Below are 20,052 nucleotides of genomic sequence, written 5' to 3' on the forward strand. Positions count from 1 at the left end.
TCTGTACTGACAGGCTGCCCAGTTCTTCTAAAAGGTGACAGTTGGTGTTGATTGTGCTGTGAAGACATCATAGGAGAAAAGGAGCCGCAGCAGTGGCAGCCTTTTGGCCACTCCTGGAAACCGTGCAAACCCCAGTCAGATGACTTCCAGCCTTGACACCAGAGATGCTGGTTGGATCAGCATGTGAAGGGGAAGGAGGCATGGGGAGAGACCGGGGCCCAGCCGGGCAGACAGACAGGGGCTGGGCCTGAGGTTGGAGAGCGGGTCTGAGGGACAGTAAAGGCCAGGGAAGAACAGTTCTTTCCCATAGACTTTCCCAAGTACTCATTACCAAAAAGTTTTTTTTTTAAGTCCCAAACCAAATGTCATAAATGAGTAAGTGAAATGGCAGGTTACAGAGCAGAATTTACAGATAATTCCAATTTTATAAAAATAAGTACATTCCTTCTGTAGGTCATACCCAGTAAGTGGCGAATGAATATTTTATCCTGTGCCAGGGTGTGTAAATATACCTGTAGCACCTCTTTCAGAACGTAAAATGGGCACAGTTCTTTGGTGACAGGGGAACGGAGTTCGTGGCATAAAAAGACGTTTTGCCCATGGCTGGTCTTTGTGTGGGAAGCTCCTCCCCAAATATTCTCCAGGCGTACTTGCCGTGTTTATCCAGGGCACAGGCCCAGGACCCCTCCTCCGAGAGACCTCCTAGATCGGCCTTTCTAGATCAGCACTGCCATCCAGCTCCCCTTCCTCTTCTGCCTGAGTCTTTTTCCTAGTCCTTATCACCCACCAACATATTCCATTTCCATTTGCATTATTTGTCCAGGAGAGTAGACTTCGTTCTTCTTTATGGTTGTATTCTCATTGTCTTAAATACGACCCAGGACATAGGCAGGTGATCAATAAATCTACCGAATGATGAAAATGTAACAAAGGACTGCATTCTTCTCTGTGCCCAGCTTAGGGTGTCCTACCTAGGCAAGCCCTAAAGTTCAAGTATAGCCATCTTCACTCTCACCAGGGCTCCAGAGGTCACCTTAGAGCAGCAGCTTTCAAACTTTTTTGACCATGACTCTCAGGAAGAAATACATTCAACCCCACTGCTCATATGTAGAACATGTATATAATACATGTATATAATACATGTATATAATACAGGTATATAGTACATGTATATAATACATGTATATAGTACATGTACTATAGTTAACAGCAAGCAAGCAAAAAACCCTTACTACAAACAACATTTTCTATTTTTTCTTTCTGTTCTTATTTTTAAGATGCTGGTCTCTACCCCTTGAATTGATTTTGCCACCTACTAATGGTGGCCACTGGCAGGGTTTGTAGGAGTCGTCAGAGGTCTCATTTGTACCCTAGTTTCAGTGTGATGGCTACAAATGCAGATTCCTGGCTCCACCCCAGACTTGGCGAATGAAGGAGAATCTCACTGGAAAGTCTGCATTCTTCATAACCCCTCTCCCTGCCCAGCCCAGGTGTTTCTGGGGCCTGATAAAGCCTGAGAGTCACCACTTCGGAGTCTATGAGTGTCCCGAGGCCTCACATGGGGACACGTGTTGACACGTGTTGGGCAGGCCTGACGCACACTAAGGGAAGGGGCTGGTTTTCCAGTTCCAGTCCACCCGAGCCCCTGAATGGTGGAACTGATGATTCCCGTTCTGTGAAAGTAAATCTGTTCCCGCATAAGCCCCTTTCACTTTCCAGCCCGTCTGCCTAAAAGAGCCTCTGGTGATTTGGCTGCTTTCCTGACCCTACCCTCCCACAGCCATGGACTTGCTCCAGGGGCACACCCAGTGAAGGGACCCTATTCTCCAAGAACCTCAATCTCCTTCCTCTCCCTGCCCTCTGCAGTCTCTTTTCCCTTCCACACGGAATCACCTTCTGTTTTCTCTGTTCTTACTATAAGGGTTACTAGCCCTCCCCACCCCCAGCCCTTAGAACAAAGACATTCTAACCACAATCTCTAGTGATAGTGGCCCATTTCCTCCCCCACCTCTAGAAGAGGGTAAATGCTGTTTTGAGGTCTTCACCCTGCCACTGGAATGGATGCCAAGAAACCTGCACCCCGTCCTCACCAAAGAACCTCATACAATTTACATTCTGAAAACTTGCTACAAGTGGATTTATTGACCCTCACGCCTATAATAAAACACTTATTAGCCCTGAAGTGTATGCCATACACCCAAGCTAACAGTTCTTTGCAGACAAGATCTTGTTTGATTCTTGAAATAGCCACCAGAGATATATACTTTTATTACCCCCATTTGAGAGCTGAGGAAACAGCCGGACTAAATCATTTGATCAAGGTCCCATAGCTGTAAGAGGCATAGTGCTGAGGCTGGTAGCTGCCCTTACTAACCTCAGGGACTGACGCCATGGAGGCTGAGAGAAGGGACAGGCTCTCTTTCATTTGTGTAGTAGCCTAGCCGCCTCAAGGTACCTCAAGGTAGAGGCAGGTAGGGGCCTGAGCGCCCACATGCTGCAGGACGTAGTGATGTTTCTCTTTCCGATTTTGCTCTCACGGTGATTTTGCTGTTCACGGTGATGAACTCAGAATACCCTCTGACCCCCAAGACCTGGCTCCTTCTCCCTTTGCCTGAGTTCTCTCCTCAACCCTCTCTGCCAAGACCTCCTAAAATGGGATTTGGGGGTTGGGGAGCAGTGTTCTTGTGTGCCCAGGAAGGGTGGACTGGAGCCCCAGCAAAGTGTTCGATTTGGGCTTAGACTGATTTATCAGCTCCAAAGAAAAGAAGCCCCAAGACCGCTCAGGTGCTTGGAGACGGGTTCTTCTTCCACATGCTTATTTGCATAGTCTAGTTTTTAAAAATAAACGTGCATTAATTTTTTTCAATACTAGTTTTAAAATTTTTTCAAATTAAGAAAGTTTGAATGTAAATACTTTGGGGAAATCAGCCTAACACAGATGTTCCTCATTGGGCATTAACATGCAATTAAAAGTCATTGGTCATATTAACCATAAGTCAAACTGCCCGATTTCCAGTCTCATTGCTACCAATTAGTGACTGTGAGCCCTGGCAAGTTCCTTAACCTTCATAAAAATGGGGATCATCAGACTCTCCTTGCATTAATAGATGCGTAACAGTTGCAGCCTCTGTCTGTGCTCTAGATACTATTTTAAGTGTTTTAGCTCGTTCAATCCCCAGCACAACTCTGGGAGGTAGCCTCCTTATCCCCACATCACAGATGAGACCCTGGAGGGTAGGTACTCACCAGCCGGCAGCCACATGGGACATGAGCTTCGACGGTCTGATACTAGAAACTAGCTTTAGGCTAGTACTTGTCTAAAGATGCCCCTCAAAAAAAGGCTGTTGTATTACATGATAGAACACTTACACAGCGCTGAGCAAAAGCCTGGTACTTAAAAATGCTGAATTAAATTTCCTACGGTCACATTAATATTTGCTTTCTGTGTTTGTTGTAAAACAAGCGCGATACAACGCGATTTAATTCAGCAAAGCAAAAACAGACAAAGAAACCAACTGCTGAAGCAGGCGGGATCTGGGCCAGGGTCCCGTCGAGGGTGTGGGGCGGGTGTCCAAGAAGCAGCGAGAACTGGGCGGGAGGAAGCTCGGTGGCCGCTGCGGGTGGGGGCTGGGAGGCGGGGTCAAGAGGCCCCGCCCAGCGGGCACCTGCGACAGGTGGAGAGCTTGGCGCCGGGCGGTCGCTCGGCCATGTCTGCGGAGAGCGCGGAACCGGGACCTGCACCGGCACCGGCACCGGCACTGGGACCGGGACCGGCACCAGAGCCGGGACCTCTCTGCCCGGAGCACGGCCAGGCTCTAAAGTGGTTCTGCTTTTCCGAGGGACGACCGGTGTGCGCCGCCTGTACGGAGCTGGGCGGCCGCTGCCAGGGACACCGCATCCGCCCGGCGGAGGAGAGCGCAGAAGAGCTGCGGGTGAGCAGCCGTGGGTGCCGGAAAGCGGGGGGTCCGGAGGGAGGGCGCGCCGAGCGGGGGAGGCGCGCTGGGCGAGATCCGGCTGGGACCCGGGGGCCGGGCCAGGAGCCCAGGCTCCGCAGTGGTACTGGCTGTAGAACTAGGCGGTTAAAGGGTGTGGCCCCTGGAGTCAGGCAGACCTGAGTACGGATGTCACCTCCGTCCGTCCTCCTTGTGAACTTCATAATCCTGTGAGACTCAGTGCCCCATCTGTAGTTTGGGGGCAATAATAGCGCGCATTTATTAGAGTTATAGTGTGATATAAATAAGATAATAGGACCACACAGTGGCGAATGCAGCTGCCCATCTTCTGCGTTGTCCTGTTGAAGAGGCCGGGAATCCAGCCTGGCCTTGGGTAGTAAAGGGCCCAGCTGCTCCAACTCCCACTGATCTGGTGGAAGATGATCTCTGACAAAACCCAGCCTCTGTACACTCCTCAGCCCCATGGCTCAAAACCTCTCCGCTCCTCCACTGGTCAGGCTTCCTGGTAAGGTGATTTCTTTTCCCTTTCAGGATTGGCCTTGACTGTACTTCAATCTGGTTTCGCCTGAGTGAACGGAGGGGGTGGGCAGGAATCCAGAGATTCCTGCCGGAACCCTTTACCTAGGGTTTCTTTCTCCCTCCGACCTCCACTTGACTCCAGGCTGGTTCCCGTTCTGTCACCAGCCCTCCCTGAACTGCTGAGATTGGAGAGTCAAGTCACCCCGGGCCTTCCTCCCTCTTTCCACCCTACCTGTGGCCCCTGGGGATCTCCTTGCAATTTGATTAAAAGGCTTGATTCTTCCAACCTCTCCCTGGAGTTCTGCCCAGCTGTTGAAGCTGAGGGCTCTGGCTGGAAACTTGCCTCCTCAGACTGAACTGTAATGAACACCTCTCACCGGGTTCTGGGGCCAGGAAGCATTCAGTTATTGAGTGACACCCGAAAGCTCCTGGTTGGCCCTACTTGTCACCATGATCCACAACAGAGGACCTACCATGAAAATGAACTTGGATAATGCAGTTTAATAAACTTCCGTTATGCACAGAAACTTTGCAAGTTCCAAAACACTTAAATATTCATCATGGCATTCCATCCAGACCAAGCCCCTTTGAAGGGGTCGTCCTACCTATGTTTTACAGATGAGGAAACTGAGGCCCAGGACAGGACAGGAGCTCCTCCTGGGTTTCCGCTGTTGGGGGCTGGACCAGGGCAGTCATTGACTAGACCAGAGGAAACCACTTCTTTGCTTCAGTGGTTGGAGGGAGGAAGTGATGTTAATGGGAGTGAGAATTTAGTGTAAACTTTTTTAAAAAGTTGCCATCAGGGCTGAATTTGAGCGGTGGGCGGGGTGAAGGCTGGGACAGGGAGGTAGGCCTGATTGTTTTAGAATGCATTGGGCCTGGGACCCCTTCCCTGAATGCTCGTGAGGCCCTAGGTGTGCTCATCTTTGCCTGGAGAGAGGTGTTTCTTGCCCTTCCTCCAGTTTTGATTAGATTGGGGCTTTTGTACACTCTTCCCCTACTCCTCCAGCCAGCAAGGAAATTTCGCTCCAGGGCAAGATTATTCCTGAAATGAGCAAATACAGCACCAGTTCAAACAACTTTTCACTTACCTTCTGGATTCCTGTCCCTGTAGCCTCTCAAAAAGCTGGTCTCAGTTCCCTCAGTCCTGTGGTGTGTGCTGATCACAGCTTCCTCCCAGTCAACTCAGTTCTCTAACCTTGAATTTGCACTGGCGGAGTGTAGTGCTGATTCCTAATTTGGTGGGTGGAGATGAGCTGCCTTCTGGAAGGTGCAACTTGCACCACGCTCTTAGGGGAAATAGTGGGGGGCTGCTGCTTGGAAGGGCTCCCACTGATATATGGAGACTTGGAGGGGAAAAGCAGGGGCCTGGCCGTATCTCCTTGGGCAAGTTACTTCTCTGCGGGTCTCAGCTAAATTTCTAAAACTCTCCCCTACTCACGTGGACGATACTCACAGGTTTGGAGCTGTAAACTGCTGAACTTCTTGTGGTCAAGGAAATGGGTTTTATTCATTCAACACATATTCAATAAATATGTATTCAGGGCCTTCTACGTATAGAAACTCTCTTCTAGGTAATGGAACATAGAGAATAAAGCAAGTCAGGGTACTTATGTTCTAGTGGTGGGGGAAGATACAAAAAAGATAAACACATAATATAGAGTCAGGAATGATAGTACGAGGGAGAGAAAAAAGGGCAGAGTAAGGGAGTGGGGAGTGGAGATGGATGGGGAAGACTTCTGAAGGCGTGGTATGTGAATGGAGGGGGAGGGGCAAGGCATGGAGATTTAGGGAGAAGACTGCTGGAGACAGAAGAAGCAACAGGCGCAAAGGCACTGAGGTCAGGACACATTCGGTGTGTTTGTGGAACAGAAAGAAGGCCAGTGTGAGGAGTGGAAGGAGGTAACGCTGGGGAGATAGGCAGAGTCACATCAGCTAGGGCCTTGTTCCCGTCTTGCTTGATCTCCTCTTGCTGTGGGTGTATTGCAAAGTCATTGGAAAGTTTTGAGCAGGGACAGTGACCTGGTCTGATTTCCTTACAATGTGTGGCAGTGTCTACCTGTGGGGTACAAGAATGAAAGCCCAGTTTGGAGGCTGTAACAGTGGTTCCTGTGAGAGGTAATGGTGATCTGGGTAGAATGGCCGGAGTGGAAGTGATCAGCAGTAGCCAGAGGAAAGACAGAGAAACTTCAGAGGTGGGGCTGATAGGACTCACTGGTGGATTAGATGTGAGGTTGGAGAGTAACTTTTTTTTTCTGGATAATAAGGTTGATGATTGATGGTGCTATTTAATGAATAGGGGCGTGGGTATTTGGGGAGGAACAGTGTGAGAAGCCATGCTCTTCTGCTTGGGTGCGTGTCTGAAGGGTCAGGTAGCTGAGTACGAAGGAAGATTGAGAGCGTGTGCAGGAAAGTGATTATAAAAATGGGCCATGGATTTTCAGGGTAGATAGAATCGAGGCCACCCTATGGGGGCGATGGGCAGTGAAAAGAGGTAAGACTCATGTATTGGCATCTCCATCTGAGCTGCCAATTCTAGAGTTAGTGACCTAGAAGGATGCGGGGGATAGGCAGGGTATGGGATTTTGACACGAAGATTTGGGAGGTGGTATAGCTTTCGGTAGTGATGAGGTCTGGGATATCACCCTGGGACCGGGTGGCAGAAGGGGGTAAAAAAAAAAATCAGCAGAATGGAGCGATAGATCAACATGGATCAAGATGCCACGGGTGTTGTTTGCGCTGCAGAACAAGATCGTGGACCAGTGTGAGAGGCTGCAGTTACAGAGTGCTGGCATCACCAAGTATGTGGCCGAAGTCCTGCCGGGGAAGAGCCAGAGAGCGGTGGTAGGTGATTCTTCCCCCTTTCCCTCCACCCTGAGTCTTGTTCCAGGAAAAGACCCCCGTCTTAGGGGCTTGAACCAGTCTATGGTCCTTTCCCAGCCTCACAAGCTCACTGTGCTACTAACACGAAGCTGGATGCCCCAGAAGTGTGGTTTCTCTCTCGGAGCCTTGGCTTTACCACCTGGGGAGAGTATCACGTGGGGTGCAAAGACTGCCACACAATGCCTTTTTAGGCATAAGGGATCACAAAAGGTAGATTTCTTCTACCATCTGATTATTTTGTACCCAGCCCCAGAATTGTAAAATAACCTAGGGACTTTTTAAGATGAGTATTCTTTACAACAGTCCTATGCAGTAGGTGGCAGTAACATCCCTGTTTGCAGGTTAATTGACTTGACCAAGGCCCCACGGCCTCCCACCGGAGTCAGTTCTACGACCTGGATCTTCTGACTCTCTGGCCAGTGCTCCTGCTGCTGCTGCACCCGGTCACCCATCCTTTATTCAGTGGACTCATTACCATGGCTACACCTCTCAACAATGCTTTTCTTTTCCTTTTTAAATTTAATTAATTTATTTTTAGAGAGATGGGAAGGGAGAGAGAAAGAGAGGAAGAGAAACATTGATGTGGGAGAAAAACATCAGTTGGTTGTCTCTCAAACAGCCCCAACCGGAGACACATCTGTGATAGAACCAGAGACCCCTCGGCTTGCAGGATGACACCCAAGCCACCAAGCCACAGCAGTCAGGGCTCAAGAGTGCCTTTCAAGGACAGGGGCTGTGACTTCCTTCCACACACCCCCTCTCTCCCTTCCCCATAGCGGTACATGAGAGAATGAACTGTTGGGTTTAGCAACAGGCACAGCACTGGGGTCCTGACAGGGGGAACTGTGGAGGGTGGCGGGGTGAAGGAGTGATTGGGGCGGGGTTCAGAGAGAATAGGCGAAGAGCACTTTGGGATGGTGCACACAGGCCGCTGGTGAATGTTGCTGCAGAAGGGCGCTGAGAAAAGGGAGGATAGTGCAGAGAGATAGGGGATCCAGAGGGTTTTTATTTTGTTTTTAAGACGGGAGAAGTTACTTCATGTGTGTAAGCTTATGGGAGTTTTCCAGTAGAAAGGGGAAAATTAACAATGCAAGAGAAAGAGGAAGTTCAGGTACAGCAAAGGGGGTAGGATCCAGTAACAAGTGGACGGATTGCTCGAAAGTAAAAGCACGGACAGCTCCTCCACAGAAACGGAGCAGGCGGCCTGAGCAGAGGTGCAGGGAAATGGGTAGGTGATGGGAGGGCTTGTGGAAACTCTCCTCTGGTTGCTCCTATTTCTATTATTTATCACCTTTCCTGTAGGTTCCTAATGGTGCCATTGGTCAGTTTACAGACATGTTTTGTTCTCCATCAGTCTGTTAATATGGTAATACATTCACAGAGTCGCTCATGCTAAGCCATCCTGGAATCCCTGGGGAAAACCAACTCGACTTGATCATAATGTATTTTTTTAAACCTTAATTTTGAGATAATTGTAGATTCACATATAGTAAATGCAGATTCACATACAATGGTGACAGCGTCCCTAACTATGGTATTTTATATCAAGACCTGGAAATTGACATTGATGCAGCTCACCTCACTCAGATTTTACCGGTTTTACATGCACTCATTTGCGCATGCGTATTTAATTCTGTGCAACGTTATCACGTGTATAGATCCCTGTGACTTCCACCACAATCAAGATACAGAACAGTCCATCATGAGGATCCCTTGTACCACCCCGTTATAGCCATGCCCTTGTCCTCCTTCCCCTTGTGTTATTGTTATACACGGTTTCTGGGTTTGGGTTGCTGATCCAAGTTGTTTAGGGCTCTTAAAAAGGATTCTTGCATCTATACTCAGGCGTGAGATTAGCTGAGTTTCTTTTTTTGTGTAGTCCTTATCACATTTTGGTACTGAGGTTATATAAGCCTTATTCAGTGAGTTGGGACACAGAACTCTATCTCACTGAAGGAGGTTGTATAAGATTGGGATTATCAGTGCCCTGAATGTTTGGTGACACCCTCTGTACAGCTTTCTGGGTGTGGTGGTGTATTTGTTGGTAGGTTTTTTACTGATTCATTTTTCATCATAACTATAGGATTTTTCCTGGTTTTCTTTTCCCCTTTGGTTTGAGTCACTTCTTTCTGGAAAAATTATCCATTTTCTCTGTTGTCGAGTTTAGCGCTGATCACGGTTGTCCCAGGTGTGTCCATCATGTTAGTCTTCAAAGGACCACCTTCGAATATTTTAACTGGTTTCCAGTTTCCTTTCTACTTTTGGACTCCGGGGGCTTTCCTTTACTTAGCTGCCAGAACAACTTCACTTTTAAAAGGATGCTTTGGACTATTTTTCCAGCATTTCTGTGTTTTGTTCTCCGAGGGTTTTTAATGTACTCTGTCATATCTTTGAAGAGGGAAGTCTGTTTGCTTTCTGTGCTATTCATTTCTAGGAATGACTCGAGAAGCGTGTTGAAATTGACTGGCCTCTTGTAGTCAGGGAGTACCTGGTGCCTCTTGGGTCAGGGTTTGTTCTTGACCTTGACTACACAGTATAAACATGGCTGTAGAGACTTGCTACTGTGGGACCGGAAGAGCAATGGCTGATGTTACCGGTCACTCATGTGCCAGCTTTGTTCTGTCTACATGTACTAACTCATGTAATCCTCACAGTGGCCTTGTGAGGCAGATACTATTATTCTCCTCAGTTGACAGATTAGAAAGCTGAGGCATAGGGACAATGAGGAACATGCTTCAAGTTCCACATGTAGCGAGTGGAACAGCTGAGATTTAAACTTTGGCACTGTCTCCAAGCCTCATTGCCCAACCCCTTTGTTATGTTGCCTCAAGAGAACACTGAAGTGGAGTCTGAACTCCTAGCTTCACTGGGCCGTGTGCCTCGCCACTCCTTCTTCCCTATCGGGCAAATTACGGGTCTCAGTTTCTTCTGTTAAACAGGGATAATTGTCACTTGCTCTACACAAAGCAGGTCTTCAGAGGCACAGGAAGCTGTTGGCTATCCCTGACTCTCTGGCATTACTGTTGCCGTCTTATCTGGCAAGAGGGCAGGTGCTTCATGCAGCAGATGCCTTTGGGTAGGAGAGATACCCGATGGCACTGGCATAGGTGGGATAGGCTGGGACTGAGAGTCGGGAGAACCGGGTTCTAGTCCCAACTCTGTCACTGACTTGGCACGTGAGCGCTACCAAGAGATTTTTGACTAAGCGGGGGAAAAAAGTTTCCCATCAGTCATTCAGTAAATATTTGAGCACCTACTGTGTGCCAGACACGGTGCTAGTTGCTAGGGGGCACACAGTAACTCCACTGGCTGAGGACTGACTTCAGGCCTCTCGTGTGGCAGGAAGAATTCTACCATGGAAGCAGCTGGAATGGACGTATTAGGAAATAATGAGGTTTGTGTTCTCAGATGTGGTAAAAAAGTATCAGCTGGACTGCTGTTGGTACAGATCCCGTCGACAGGGATGACCTTTAGGCCCCTCTCTGTTCTGCAGTTCCGTGATCTGTGACCTTGGTCTCTTGGTCCTGGTATTCCCAGCTGTGAAATAAGCAGGTGATCCTAGTTGTTCTCTAGGCCCCGCCCCACTCCTCCATTCTGGGAACCTAGCTCCCTGAGATATGGCCTGGGTGCCTGGATTTTACATTTCCTTCCCCTAAACTGTATCTGGGGACTCAGGGCCGGGGTGGCTTGAGCAACATTACTGCCACCACAGTGCTCATGGTAGATGCTGCTCATCAGTCTCCACATTTCTTTTGGCCTAGCCCCAACCCTCCCGACCTTGACTGGGGCTAGGCCAGGATCCGACTCTGGTTTTTTATCCCTCGTCAGAGCATGGCCAGCGCAGCGCGGGAACTGGTCATCCAGCGCCTGGGGCTGGTCAGGAGCCTGTGTGAGACTGAGGAGCAGCGGCTGCTGGAACAGGTTCACGGTGAAGAGGAGCGGGCCCACCAGAGCATCCTGACGCAGCGGGTACACTGGGCCGAGGCTCTGCAGAAGCTCGACGCCATCCGCACCAGCCTGGTGGACATGCTCACCCAGTTGGATGACCTCCAGCTGATTGTAAGTCAGGCAAGGGTAAGGGCACCACTGACTGGCCAGTCTCTCCGCAAAGCCTAAAAACGTCGAGAATGTTTATTGGTAGGAGGTGGGTGGATAATGATAATTTGGGGCAGGGATGAGGCAGGGGAATAAAATTATTATGGATTTTTTTCTGTACCTGGTAATTATTCTTTCAATAGTGAGCAAATATTTACTGAGTGCCTGCTCCGTGCTAAGCATTGTGCTTGAGGTGGAGTTGCAGGATACGGCTGTCAGGGACCCGCAGCCTCGAGGAGACAGATGCATAAACTGATCATTAGGATAGGGAGTGACATGTGCTGTGGTAGATGACATTCCTGGGAGCTAGGGACCTCACAAGCCAAACTTGAGGGGGTCAGGGAAGGCTTGCTGGGTGAAGTGACTTAGAAGCTGATGCCTGAAAGATAAGAGTCACCACTGTGTTAAAGGAAGTGCGAGGGTGGAGAGAGACTCTGTACTTGAAGGGCTGATAAGGGGTCCAATATGAAGACATATGGACCATCTTTAATCCTACCATCTGGAAATTACCAGGATCAAGATTTTGACACATATCCTTTCAAAGTGTTTTAGACAGATATGCAGATGCCTGCTGTTTTAAGGGACATCGTGACGTCTGAATAAATATGCTAAGCAGAGACAGGAGAATGTAGAGCAGCTGGGCTGTCTGTCCCGTTGAAGTTCAAGTAGGACAGTTCCCATGGCCGCCCTAGATTGCGTATCCGTTCAGTCACACAGCTCCCACGTGCCGAGCACATTCGGTCCCAACACTGGGACAGTCACAACAGGAGATTCAGAAAGTGTCCCAGCTGTCTACTTGCTGAGTGTCTTGTGGAGGATAAAATGTTGGGTAAATGCAAGCTTGTCCTGAAGTGTGGCTGAGGGAAATTCAGGACACCCCGGGGCCCCGGGGACAGAGTGATGCATTCTGAGTGCAGGGTGGGGGAATATGCGAGGAAGAACCCGTGTAGCTTTGTGCTGCGTCTTAAAGGAGCAGAAATTTTTATTCTAGAGTTTCTGCCCGTCTGGAGCCCTCCACGCCAGTCGGATATATTTAAGTCTTGACTGCCTGCTGGGTTCTGATGCCAATCCTGACTCTCCTTTTCTTGTTTCACAGCAGAAAGAGCAAGAAATTTTTGAGAGGTGAGTATGGCCCCGTAATTCGCTTGGGCAGTCGCAGAAACCAGGGCCTCTGGGCCTCTAAGTGGTCCATTGCATTCAGACTCCGCTGCCCGGGGTGTGCAGCTGAGGGGCTTCTCTGGAGCCAGGCTCACTGGACAGGGGCCTTCCTGGCTCTAGCTTGGATAACTGCTTTAGACCCATGTGTAAGGGCAGTGAAATAACCACTTACCAATCAGGCTTGCCACAGCCTAACCTAACATTATTAAAAACGGTACTGTCACCCTGTTGGAGGGTTTTACCGCTTTCTACCCACGAGAATGCTGAGGCTCAAAGAGGGGAAGGGACTTGCCCAAGGGCCAGAGCTGGGGCTGGGACCCACATCTGACACCTGTCTCAGACTGTCTTCTCACTCCTGCTTTCTCTAATGAAAGACTCTCTGAAACCCTCAAAATTTACATTTTAATTATGCAATTAGAAAAGAATTTCACCAGGCTCTACCTAGGTCCCAAAAGGCTGAGAACCAAGAGCTCGAGGAAGTAGCTAAAAGGATGTAATTTGCCAGGCAAAGAAATTAAATTCTTAATCTTCTGTGCAAGATTTTATAGCTGTCCTTGGGGAGCACAGCCCGTTCTTCTGATCTGTTTTGGCATTTAAGTTTCAGTAGCAATACATGTATATGAGAGACCAAAAAATTTCCACCAGTATAAAATGATTAAATTAAAAATGAATGACCCCTTCCCAATCCCATTCCCTAGAGGTGGTCGGTTTTAACAGTTAGTTGTTTGTCTTTGGGACTTTCCTACATAAAATCATAAGAGAATATGTGGGTTTTTCCCCCCTTAAAAATATTTTTAAAACACAGATGGGATCATTTTCTACTTGCTGTCTGTAACTTATCGGGCTATCTTGGCATCATTCCATGTCAATACATGCAGACCTACCTCCCTTCTTGGGAAGTCTGTGAGGTAGTCCACGGTGTGGACACACCCACATTCATTTCACTGTCTCCTTTTGATGCATGTTTGGTTTGTTCCTACTTTTCCCCTCCTGTGACCTTGCCCCACTTCCGCCAGGCTTCCTTTTCTCCCTTAGCTTCATCCTCCCCTCTGACCAGTCAGTCTGTCCTCAATGTCAAGCTGATGGGATTTTTGAAAAAAAATTTGGTCTTCGATTTTTTGTTTTGAAATATTTTAAACTTATAGAGAGAAAAAATACAAAATAGTATAATGGCCTTCAACTGGAAATACTAGTTGTTAATATTTTGCCAGATTTGCTCTTTCTTGCTGTCTCTTTTTTCCTATTTATTAAGTATATATGTATACAACTTTTTTTCCTGACTTATTTGAAAGTAAGTTGCAGAAAACATGATCTTCTATTCCTAATTTTTCTAGCATTCCTCTCCTAAGAACAAAGACGTTCTCTCACATAACCATAGCACAATGATCAAGTTCAGAAATTTAATGTTGCTATAACATTATTATCTAATATATAGTCCACATTCAAGTGTTGCCAATTGCACCATAAAAAAACATTTTTAATGAGTCTAGGATGGATGTTGTATAGAATACTCCTCAGTTTGAGTTCATCTCATGGTGCCTCATTGTTAGGTTCAGGGCATGCATTTTTGGCAGGAATCTCTCATAAGCAATGTGTTCTCCGTCTATCAGAGCAGGGGCACGTGATGTCAGTTTGTCTCTTTTTCAGGGTTGTTGATTTTGATCACTTGGATAAAGTGGTACCAGGTTTCTTCATTATAAAGTTATATCTGCCCTTTTGTAATTAATAAGCAGTGCGAGGAGGTACTTTTTGTATAAACAACTTGCTTACCTTCAACCTTCATGCAACAGTTTTTGTCTTCATTGCCGCTAAATTCCTTCCTGAATTATTTATTGTTTGTTTGTTCACTCACTTATATAGAATCAGTGTAGACTCCTGGATTCTCTTTTATTCAGTGCATTACAATCTGTCACTACTGCTACTAGTATTAATTTTATCTTCAAACTGCCCTAGATTTGGCCGGTTCTAGCCCCTTCAAGCTGAATCCCGGATTTTTTTTTTTTTTGACAAGTGCTCATTATTCTTTGAGGTCTTGCTTGTGTTCTGGCACAAGATACAATGTCCAAGGCTCAACTTGTTCTTTTCCTGCCTCAGCCCTGGAACCCTGTATTTCTCCAGAAAGTCTTGGTTCCTTTTAGTGGGGGGCAGTATTTGAAAACGGAGATCTGAGTAGACGCGTGTTGCTACCGGTGTGTCATGGCTTCCAGGCCTCCTCAGTGGACAGCAGACTGAGCTGGGAAGTGAGTGTGGTTTTCTTTATTCACGAGTTTGCATCACGACTTCTCATTCCGATGGAACACCACCGCGTGTTTCCTTTGCCTTCTGCCTTTCCATGTTCGTATCTTTCTTCTTTCACAGTGAGGACCTCAGCAGCCAACGACAGGCTGTATTGGCCTCCCCAGTGCCCAAGGTCATTTAGCCCTACAGCACACACAGAGCTGTTTGAGAATTGCCAAGTCCACACTACTGTTGACAGACCTGTTCGTAGAGGTCGAGATTTGTTTGGAGTTCCTTGTGCCTTTAGAGGTTGGCTGTGCTCGATGTACTGTGTTCAAAAGTTGTCCAGCTCCTCGTACCTGGAAACCCACTTGTCTGAGAAGTGCCTTTATTGGCTCCAATTTTGTGTCCACGTCCCTGGCTGGGCTTAGCTCTGGCCTGTCGCCGCAACAGGCCCTGCTGCACAGCCCAGGCCTTCTGATCCCAGCCAGGGTGCTGCTGTGTCTGAACCCCAGTTCACACCCACCCCTTTGAAGTCACAAGCTTTCTCTTCTGTGCCATGAGGTGCCTGGACTGGCTGGTTTTCTAGATTCTGGTGTCTATGAGCAGCCTCAGATTTGCCCTGGGATGATGGCTTAGCAATGCCGACACTGGCTCCTCGTCCCTCCCTCCCCAGTGGCTGGGGCCCCTGAAGACCCGGCCTTACTGCTTTGAGAAGATGGCAACAGACCCTCTGTCGTCCTGACCACAAAGAGCCTTTGTTTCTATAGCCTGTTCTCGGGCTCCGCTCACCTCCTTCCTTCCCAGCAATGAGTGACAGTCTTGCAAAGAGTTGGCATCAATCAGACATGGCCCACTCTCCCCGCCCTGCCCTTCATTAACGGGCAGAGCCATGAGATTTGGGGGAGAGAGGGTATGCTCTCAGAACTGCTGCCCCATCTCAAAGCCATCTTCAGGATTAGAGTTGGTGGGCAGGTCTTTCTCAGAAAAGACTGCAAAGCTCTGTGGCAAATCCCCACTTTGCTCTACATCCTTTTGAGATTTCACTACAGGTCAAGGGATGGATTGTGCTGAATGGCGCCTGGACTGCAGCCTGGGTTCTCTTTTTGCCTGGGGGCAGGACTCGAATCCGATTCCCCCTTTCAGCTGAGTGCCTTCTCTGAGGCCCTGTTCTCTCCTGTCAAATGGGTACACAACTACCTCCCAGTTATACCAGACCATCTGAAATTCTGTGTAGAGAACAGCAAGCCCAGAGCCTGGCTGCTCAAATAAATGGCAATTCTTTTTGTTAACCAGATCCCTCTCCAACCAAACTCAGTCAGCCCCCACTGGGAGCCGAGGGCTGTGAGTAATTTGCAGCTGGGGAAATAACTGAGCGTCCCTTGCTGCGTGGTCCCCAGGGGTGTTTGCATTTTAAGAGCAGAGGAGTTGACCGCACCTGCTGATCAAACCAAGGGCAGCCTTACTGCTGCAGTCGGTTTTGGAGGGAGGTGACATTTTCTCTGGGCGGGGTGGTGGAGTGGACAGACTGCCACACGGAGGTGCAAGAGGCGCAAGTCCTAGCCCCAGCTCTGCTGCTAACGTACTAGATCCATGGCAAGTAGCTTCATCCACAGAGCAGACCGACTGCAAGTTATGATACTGACACCAAGTAGTTAACACCCTGTAATCATCTGCTCGTAAAGAAATCATCAGGGCTTCTTTGTGGGGCGAGGCAGCGGTGCACAGGGGAAGTGCCCACCTTCCCTGTGGCCCCAGCCCTCCTAGGGCGGCTCCTCTCTGGGGCCTGGCTGCCAATCTTGCTGTCTGCCTCATGGGAAGAGGATTTGACTTCTGTCCCCATTCCCCAGTCACCATGTGGGCATCTAGGGACATTTCCAGAGCCTTTCTGAATCTTTTTCTCCCTTCTTTCTTTCTGTACAAGGACTGAGGAAGCAGAGGGTGTTTTGGACCCCCAGGAGTCGAAAAAGTTAAGCTTCGATGAGAAGTGCGCGTGGAGCCCTCTTCTGACCCAGCTCTGGGTGACGGCGGCTCTTGGCTCCCTCTCAGGTTAGGAGTTGCTGGAGCCCAGCACCAGCTGAAGCAACTGGGCTTCTGTCTGTCTGTCTGTCTGGGGTTTGCTGCGGGGCCACCCTGCAGACGGGTGCTTCTGGGATGGTAGCTTAAACAGCCAGTGATGTTGGGTGCAGGCTCGTCACTGGGATCCAGGTTCTGGAAAGGCCCGGGGCACCCGGACCAGGTCCTTCCTGTTTCCAGACCAGCCTGCTGCGGAGTCAGGTCTAGGATAAATCTTGTTCCTGTAAATCATGTCCTCTGTATGCCCTGCCCTACTGGGACTGCTCAGTACTCTTTATTGGCAGCCTAGTTTCTCTTTAAGAAGACATCATTGATGGCCAACTAGGGAGCACCTGGAACAAGAGTTGAGTTGCCTGGAGCCGCCTCACTTGCTCACATAACAAACACTGACTCAGGCTGACCGTGGGCCTGACCTTGTGCTGCATGCTGGGGCCACAGAGGTGAACATGACACGTCCTGCCTCCACAGATTCCCACTTAGTGTGGGGGTTCTCAAAGTAGGCTCCCCCAAACTCGGTAGAAGTTCCCATTCTCCCAGTTGTGGTATTTGTGTGGTTCACCGAATTAGGTTCATTAGTGGATTGAGTTTCTTCTCAATTTTAACCCTTCCCACCTCCCGTCATGTTATCCTTAAAATGTTAGTGTGAGCTGGAATTCTCTAGAATCAGGCATTACCTGATAATATTACCCGATTTGCCAGCGGTCCCATTAGTTAGTTGGTGGAAACTGCACACCTGGTGCCTCGTCTCCCCCGGGGCCTGTGTCCCCAGGATGGGTCTGATCTCGAGGCTGTACTTTTGCCCAATTTGAATGCAGAATGACCAGTGCTAGAGGTTAGGTGTAGGAAGGACACGCTGGGTCTTAATTTTGTCCCTGCCACCACCGTGATGTGAGACCTTGGGCAACTTGCCTCTCCTCTGGGCCTTATTTCTATTGGCATTTACAGATGAGGGTCTTAGATAATAATAGCTACTGTTACCACGACCACAGTGTATGGAGCACATACCGTTGCTAGGTGTTCTCCATGTATTGTCTCATTTGATCCTCTCATCCACCCGTGGTAAGTCCTATTTTGATCCCCACTTTAAATTGGGCAGACTGAGGCTCCGAGAGAGTAAATGGCTTGTATGAAGTCACATTGCCAGTGAGCGATAAGGAAGCCCTTCGCTATCAGGCAGGACCAGGGTAGGACCTCGGGCAACTCAGAGAATTCTTTCTGGCAGGCACAGATGATGTGCGTATCAACGAGAGAACTGTCAGCCCCTTCCTGCAGTTGTCGGATGATGGAAGGACCTTGACCTTCAACGCCAAGAAGTCCAAGGCCTATGCAGATGGCCCAGAGCGCTTTGACCACTGGCCCAATGCCCTGGCCACCACCTCCTTCCAGGCTGGGCTGCATGCCTGGGTGGTGAATGTGCAGAACAGTTGTGCCTATAAGGTGGGCGTGGCCTTAGGCCAGCTGCCCCGCAAGGGTTCTGGCAGCGACTCTCGTCTGGGCCACAACGCCTTCTCCTGGGTCTTCTCCCGCTACGACCGAGAGTTCTGTTTCTCACACGACGGGCGGCACGAGCCCCTGGGGCTGCTGCGGGGCCCGGCACAGCTGGGCGTGCTACTGGACTTGCAGTCCCAGGAGCTGCTGTTCTGCGACCCAGCCTCGGGCACGGTGCTCCACACCCACCGCGAGTCCTTCCCGGGGCCCCTCTTCCCGGTCTTTGCTGTGGCTGACCAGACCATTTCCATTGTCCACTGACCTTGGGCACTGGGGAGGCCAGGTATGCCTCCCCACCCACCCTTGCAGGCCACGTTTCCACCCAGTATCCTTTTCCCAAACGTTACCTGTGGCCACTGGGCAGTTTTAGGAGGGGTCAGCACCCCTTTCAGATCTGGGTGCAACCATGAAATGCTGCTCTCTGTGGGGAACCTGCAGCTCCCTGGGCTCAGCTTCCCAATGCACCCTCTGAGTCTGTCTCGTGCGCTGCTTCATCTCTGCCCCCAGCACGGTGCCTGCTGAGTGTGCAGTGCGCATTTGGTGAGTGAGCGGGTGGGCGGATGGGTGCGTGTAGAAGTGGTTCTCTGGCAGAAAAGCTTGTGGCTGAAGTCCTTTTCTCCCCTCAATTCAGTGCTTTCCCGTCCCTTTCATGACCTGGCACCTACAGAAATATTTTTCTAGCACACAAGGACAGTCTGGAAGGGATGTAGAGCTCCTGTCAGGCTGCTCTGGTCAGAGGGCTCTAGCCTGGGGGGCTGTGTCCTCTCCCCAGCCCTACCTGGCCTCTCAGAAGACCGAGGAAGTCCTATCTCCGGGTAACCTGGCTGCAACACACCCATCAGCAGCTCTGCCTTGGATCTGGTGGCTGACCTCCAGCCTGTGCCCACTGCACCGACAGGGACAAACGTCCCCCCCGCCCCGTGGCAGCTGATGCGTGTGGCAACTGATGGCCCCTTCTGACATCATGTGGAGACCTGGGGCGAGAACCTCAGCCCAAAAGAGCTGAGGGAGTTAGAGGGCCAGCCTTACAGCACGTGTATGTTATTAAAGGTTTTAAAAGATTGGAAAATCACTCCCAAGTTCTTTGTTGGTAATTGGGCAAGCCCCACAAGGGCCAGCTCAAATCCTAGAGTGTGATTGCTGAGAATTCGATGTCCTCCTCATCCTCACGCACACTCCTAGATGTGAGCAGGCGGCCGAACTCAGCACATACACCCTACAGGACCGGGGTCTGCTCTGCGCCCTGCACTGCTAGGGCAAGTCCCTTCCTCGTCACTAAGGCCACGTTAGAGCAGTGGTTCTCACATTTTTGTTTTATTGGAGAACAGTTGAAAGGCCATCTTACCTACAACTTCAGGCTCCTGGGCTCCAAGGTGGGGCCAGAGCCCGCCCCATTCTGGAAGTGTGCTCAGTAATTTACTTGAAACAATGGGTGGATCAAACCCAGTCCACAAACCTACTGGCAACTTATTTTCAGTTGCAGTGACTTCTGAGGCCCTTGTGGCTCTAAGACCACAGCTCATGACCCTGTCCTCACTGTCTGACACTCAAGAAGTTGTCTGAGAAGAGCTTCCCTGTCTCTAAACCACAGTCAAAGCCAAATTCTTCCAGATGGCACCCAAAGTGCCTTACCCCACGCTCCCAAACTACCAGTCCAACTGCC

At 49.5% G+C, this 20,052-nt stretch overlaps 1 protein-coding gene across 3 annotated transcripts; it reads left to right on the top strand.

The window, feature by feature from the left end:
* The first annotated feature begins 3,616 nt into the window (after positions 1 to 3,616).
* On the top strand, positions 3,617 to 19,459 carry BSPRY (B-box and SPRY domain containing). 3 transcript variants are annotated; one of them, XM_037059074.1, is made up of 6 exons: positions 3,617 to 3,932; positions 7,218 to 7,316; positions 11,184 to 11,429; positions 12,550 to 12,572; positions 16,750 to 16,874; positions 18,124 to 19,459. In XM_037059074.1, the coding sequence occupies exons 1-6, from the start codon at positions 3,708 to 3,710 to the stop codon at positions 18,648 to 18,650; spliced, it is 1,245 nt and encodes a 414-aa protein (XP_036914969.1). In that variant the 5' UTR covers positions 3,617 to 3,707; the 3' UTR covers positions 18,651 to 19,459. The 3 variants fall into 3 exon arrangements, with proteins under 3 accessions (XP_036914969.1, XP_036914971.1, XP_036914970.1); XM_037059076.1 differs by having other exon boundaries at positions 11,184 to 11,414; XM_037059075.1 differs by having other exon boundaries at positions 3,618 to 3,932; positions 11,184 to 11,414; positions 12,547 to 12,572.
* Positions 19,460 to 20,052: the final 593 nt, after the last annotated feature.

This window comes from Sturnira hondurensis, unplaced genomic scaffold, assembly GCF_014824575.4.
Source record: "Sturnira hondurensis isolate 20B ecotype Veracruz unplaced genomic scaffold, ASM1482457v3 Scaffold0010448, whole genome shotgun sequence".
NCBI classification, from domain to species: Eukaryota; Metazoa; Chordata; class Mammalia; order Chiroptera; family Phyllostomidae; genus Sturnira; species Sturnira hondurensis.

What these genes read in the sequence shown, in the direction of transcription:
- BSPRY (XM_037059074.1), top strand. Translation starts at nt 3,708, where the DNA reads ATGTCTGCGGAGAGCGCGGAACCGGGACCTGCACCGGCACCGGCACCG. An exon ending in AGAGCGCAGAAGAGCTGCGG is followed by an intron (nt 3,933 to 7,217) that starts GTGAGCAGCCGT and finishes TTTGCGCTGCAG; the next exon opens with AACAAGATCGTGGACCAGTG. An exon ending in GAGCAAGAAATTTTTGAGAG is followed by an intron (nt 12,573 to 16,749) that starts GTGAGTATGGCC and finishes TTTCTGTACAAG; the next exon opens with GACTGAGGAAGCAGAGGGTG.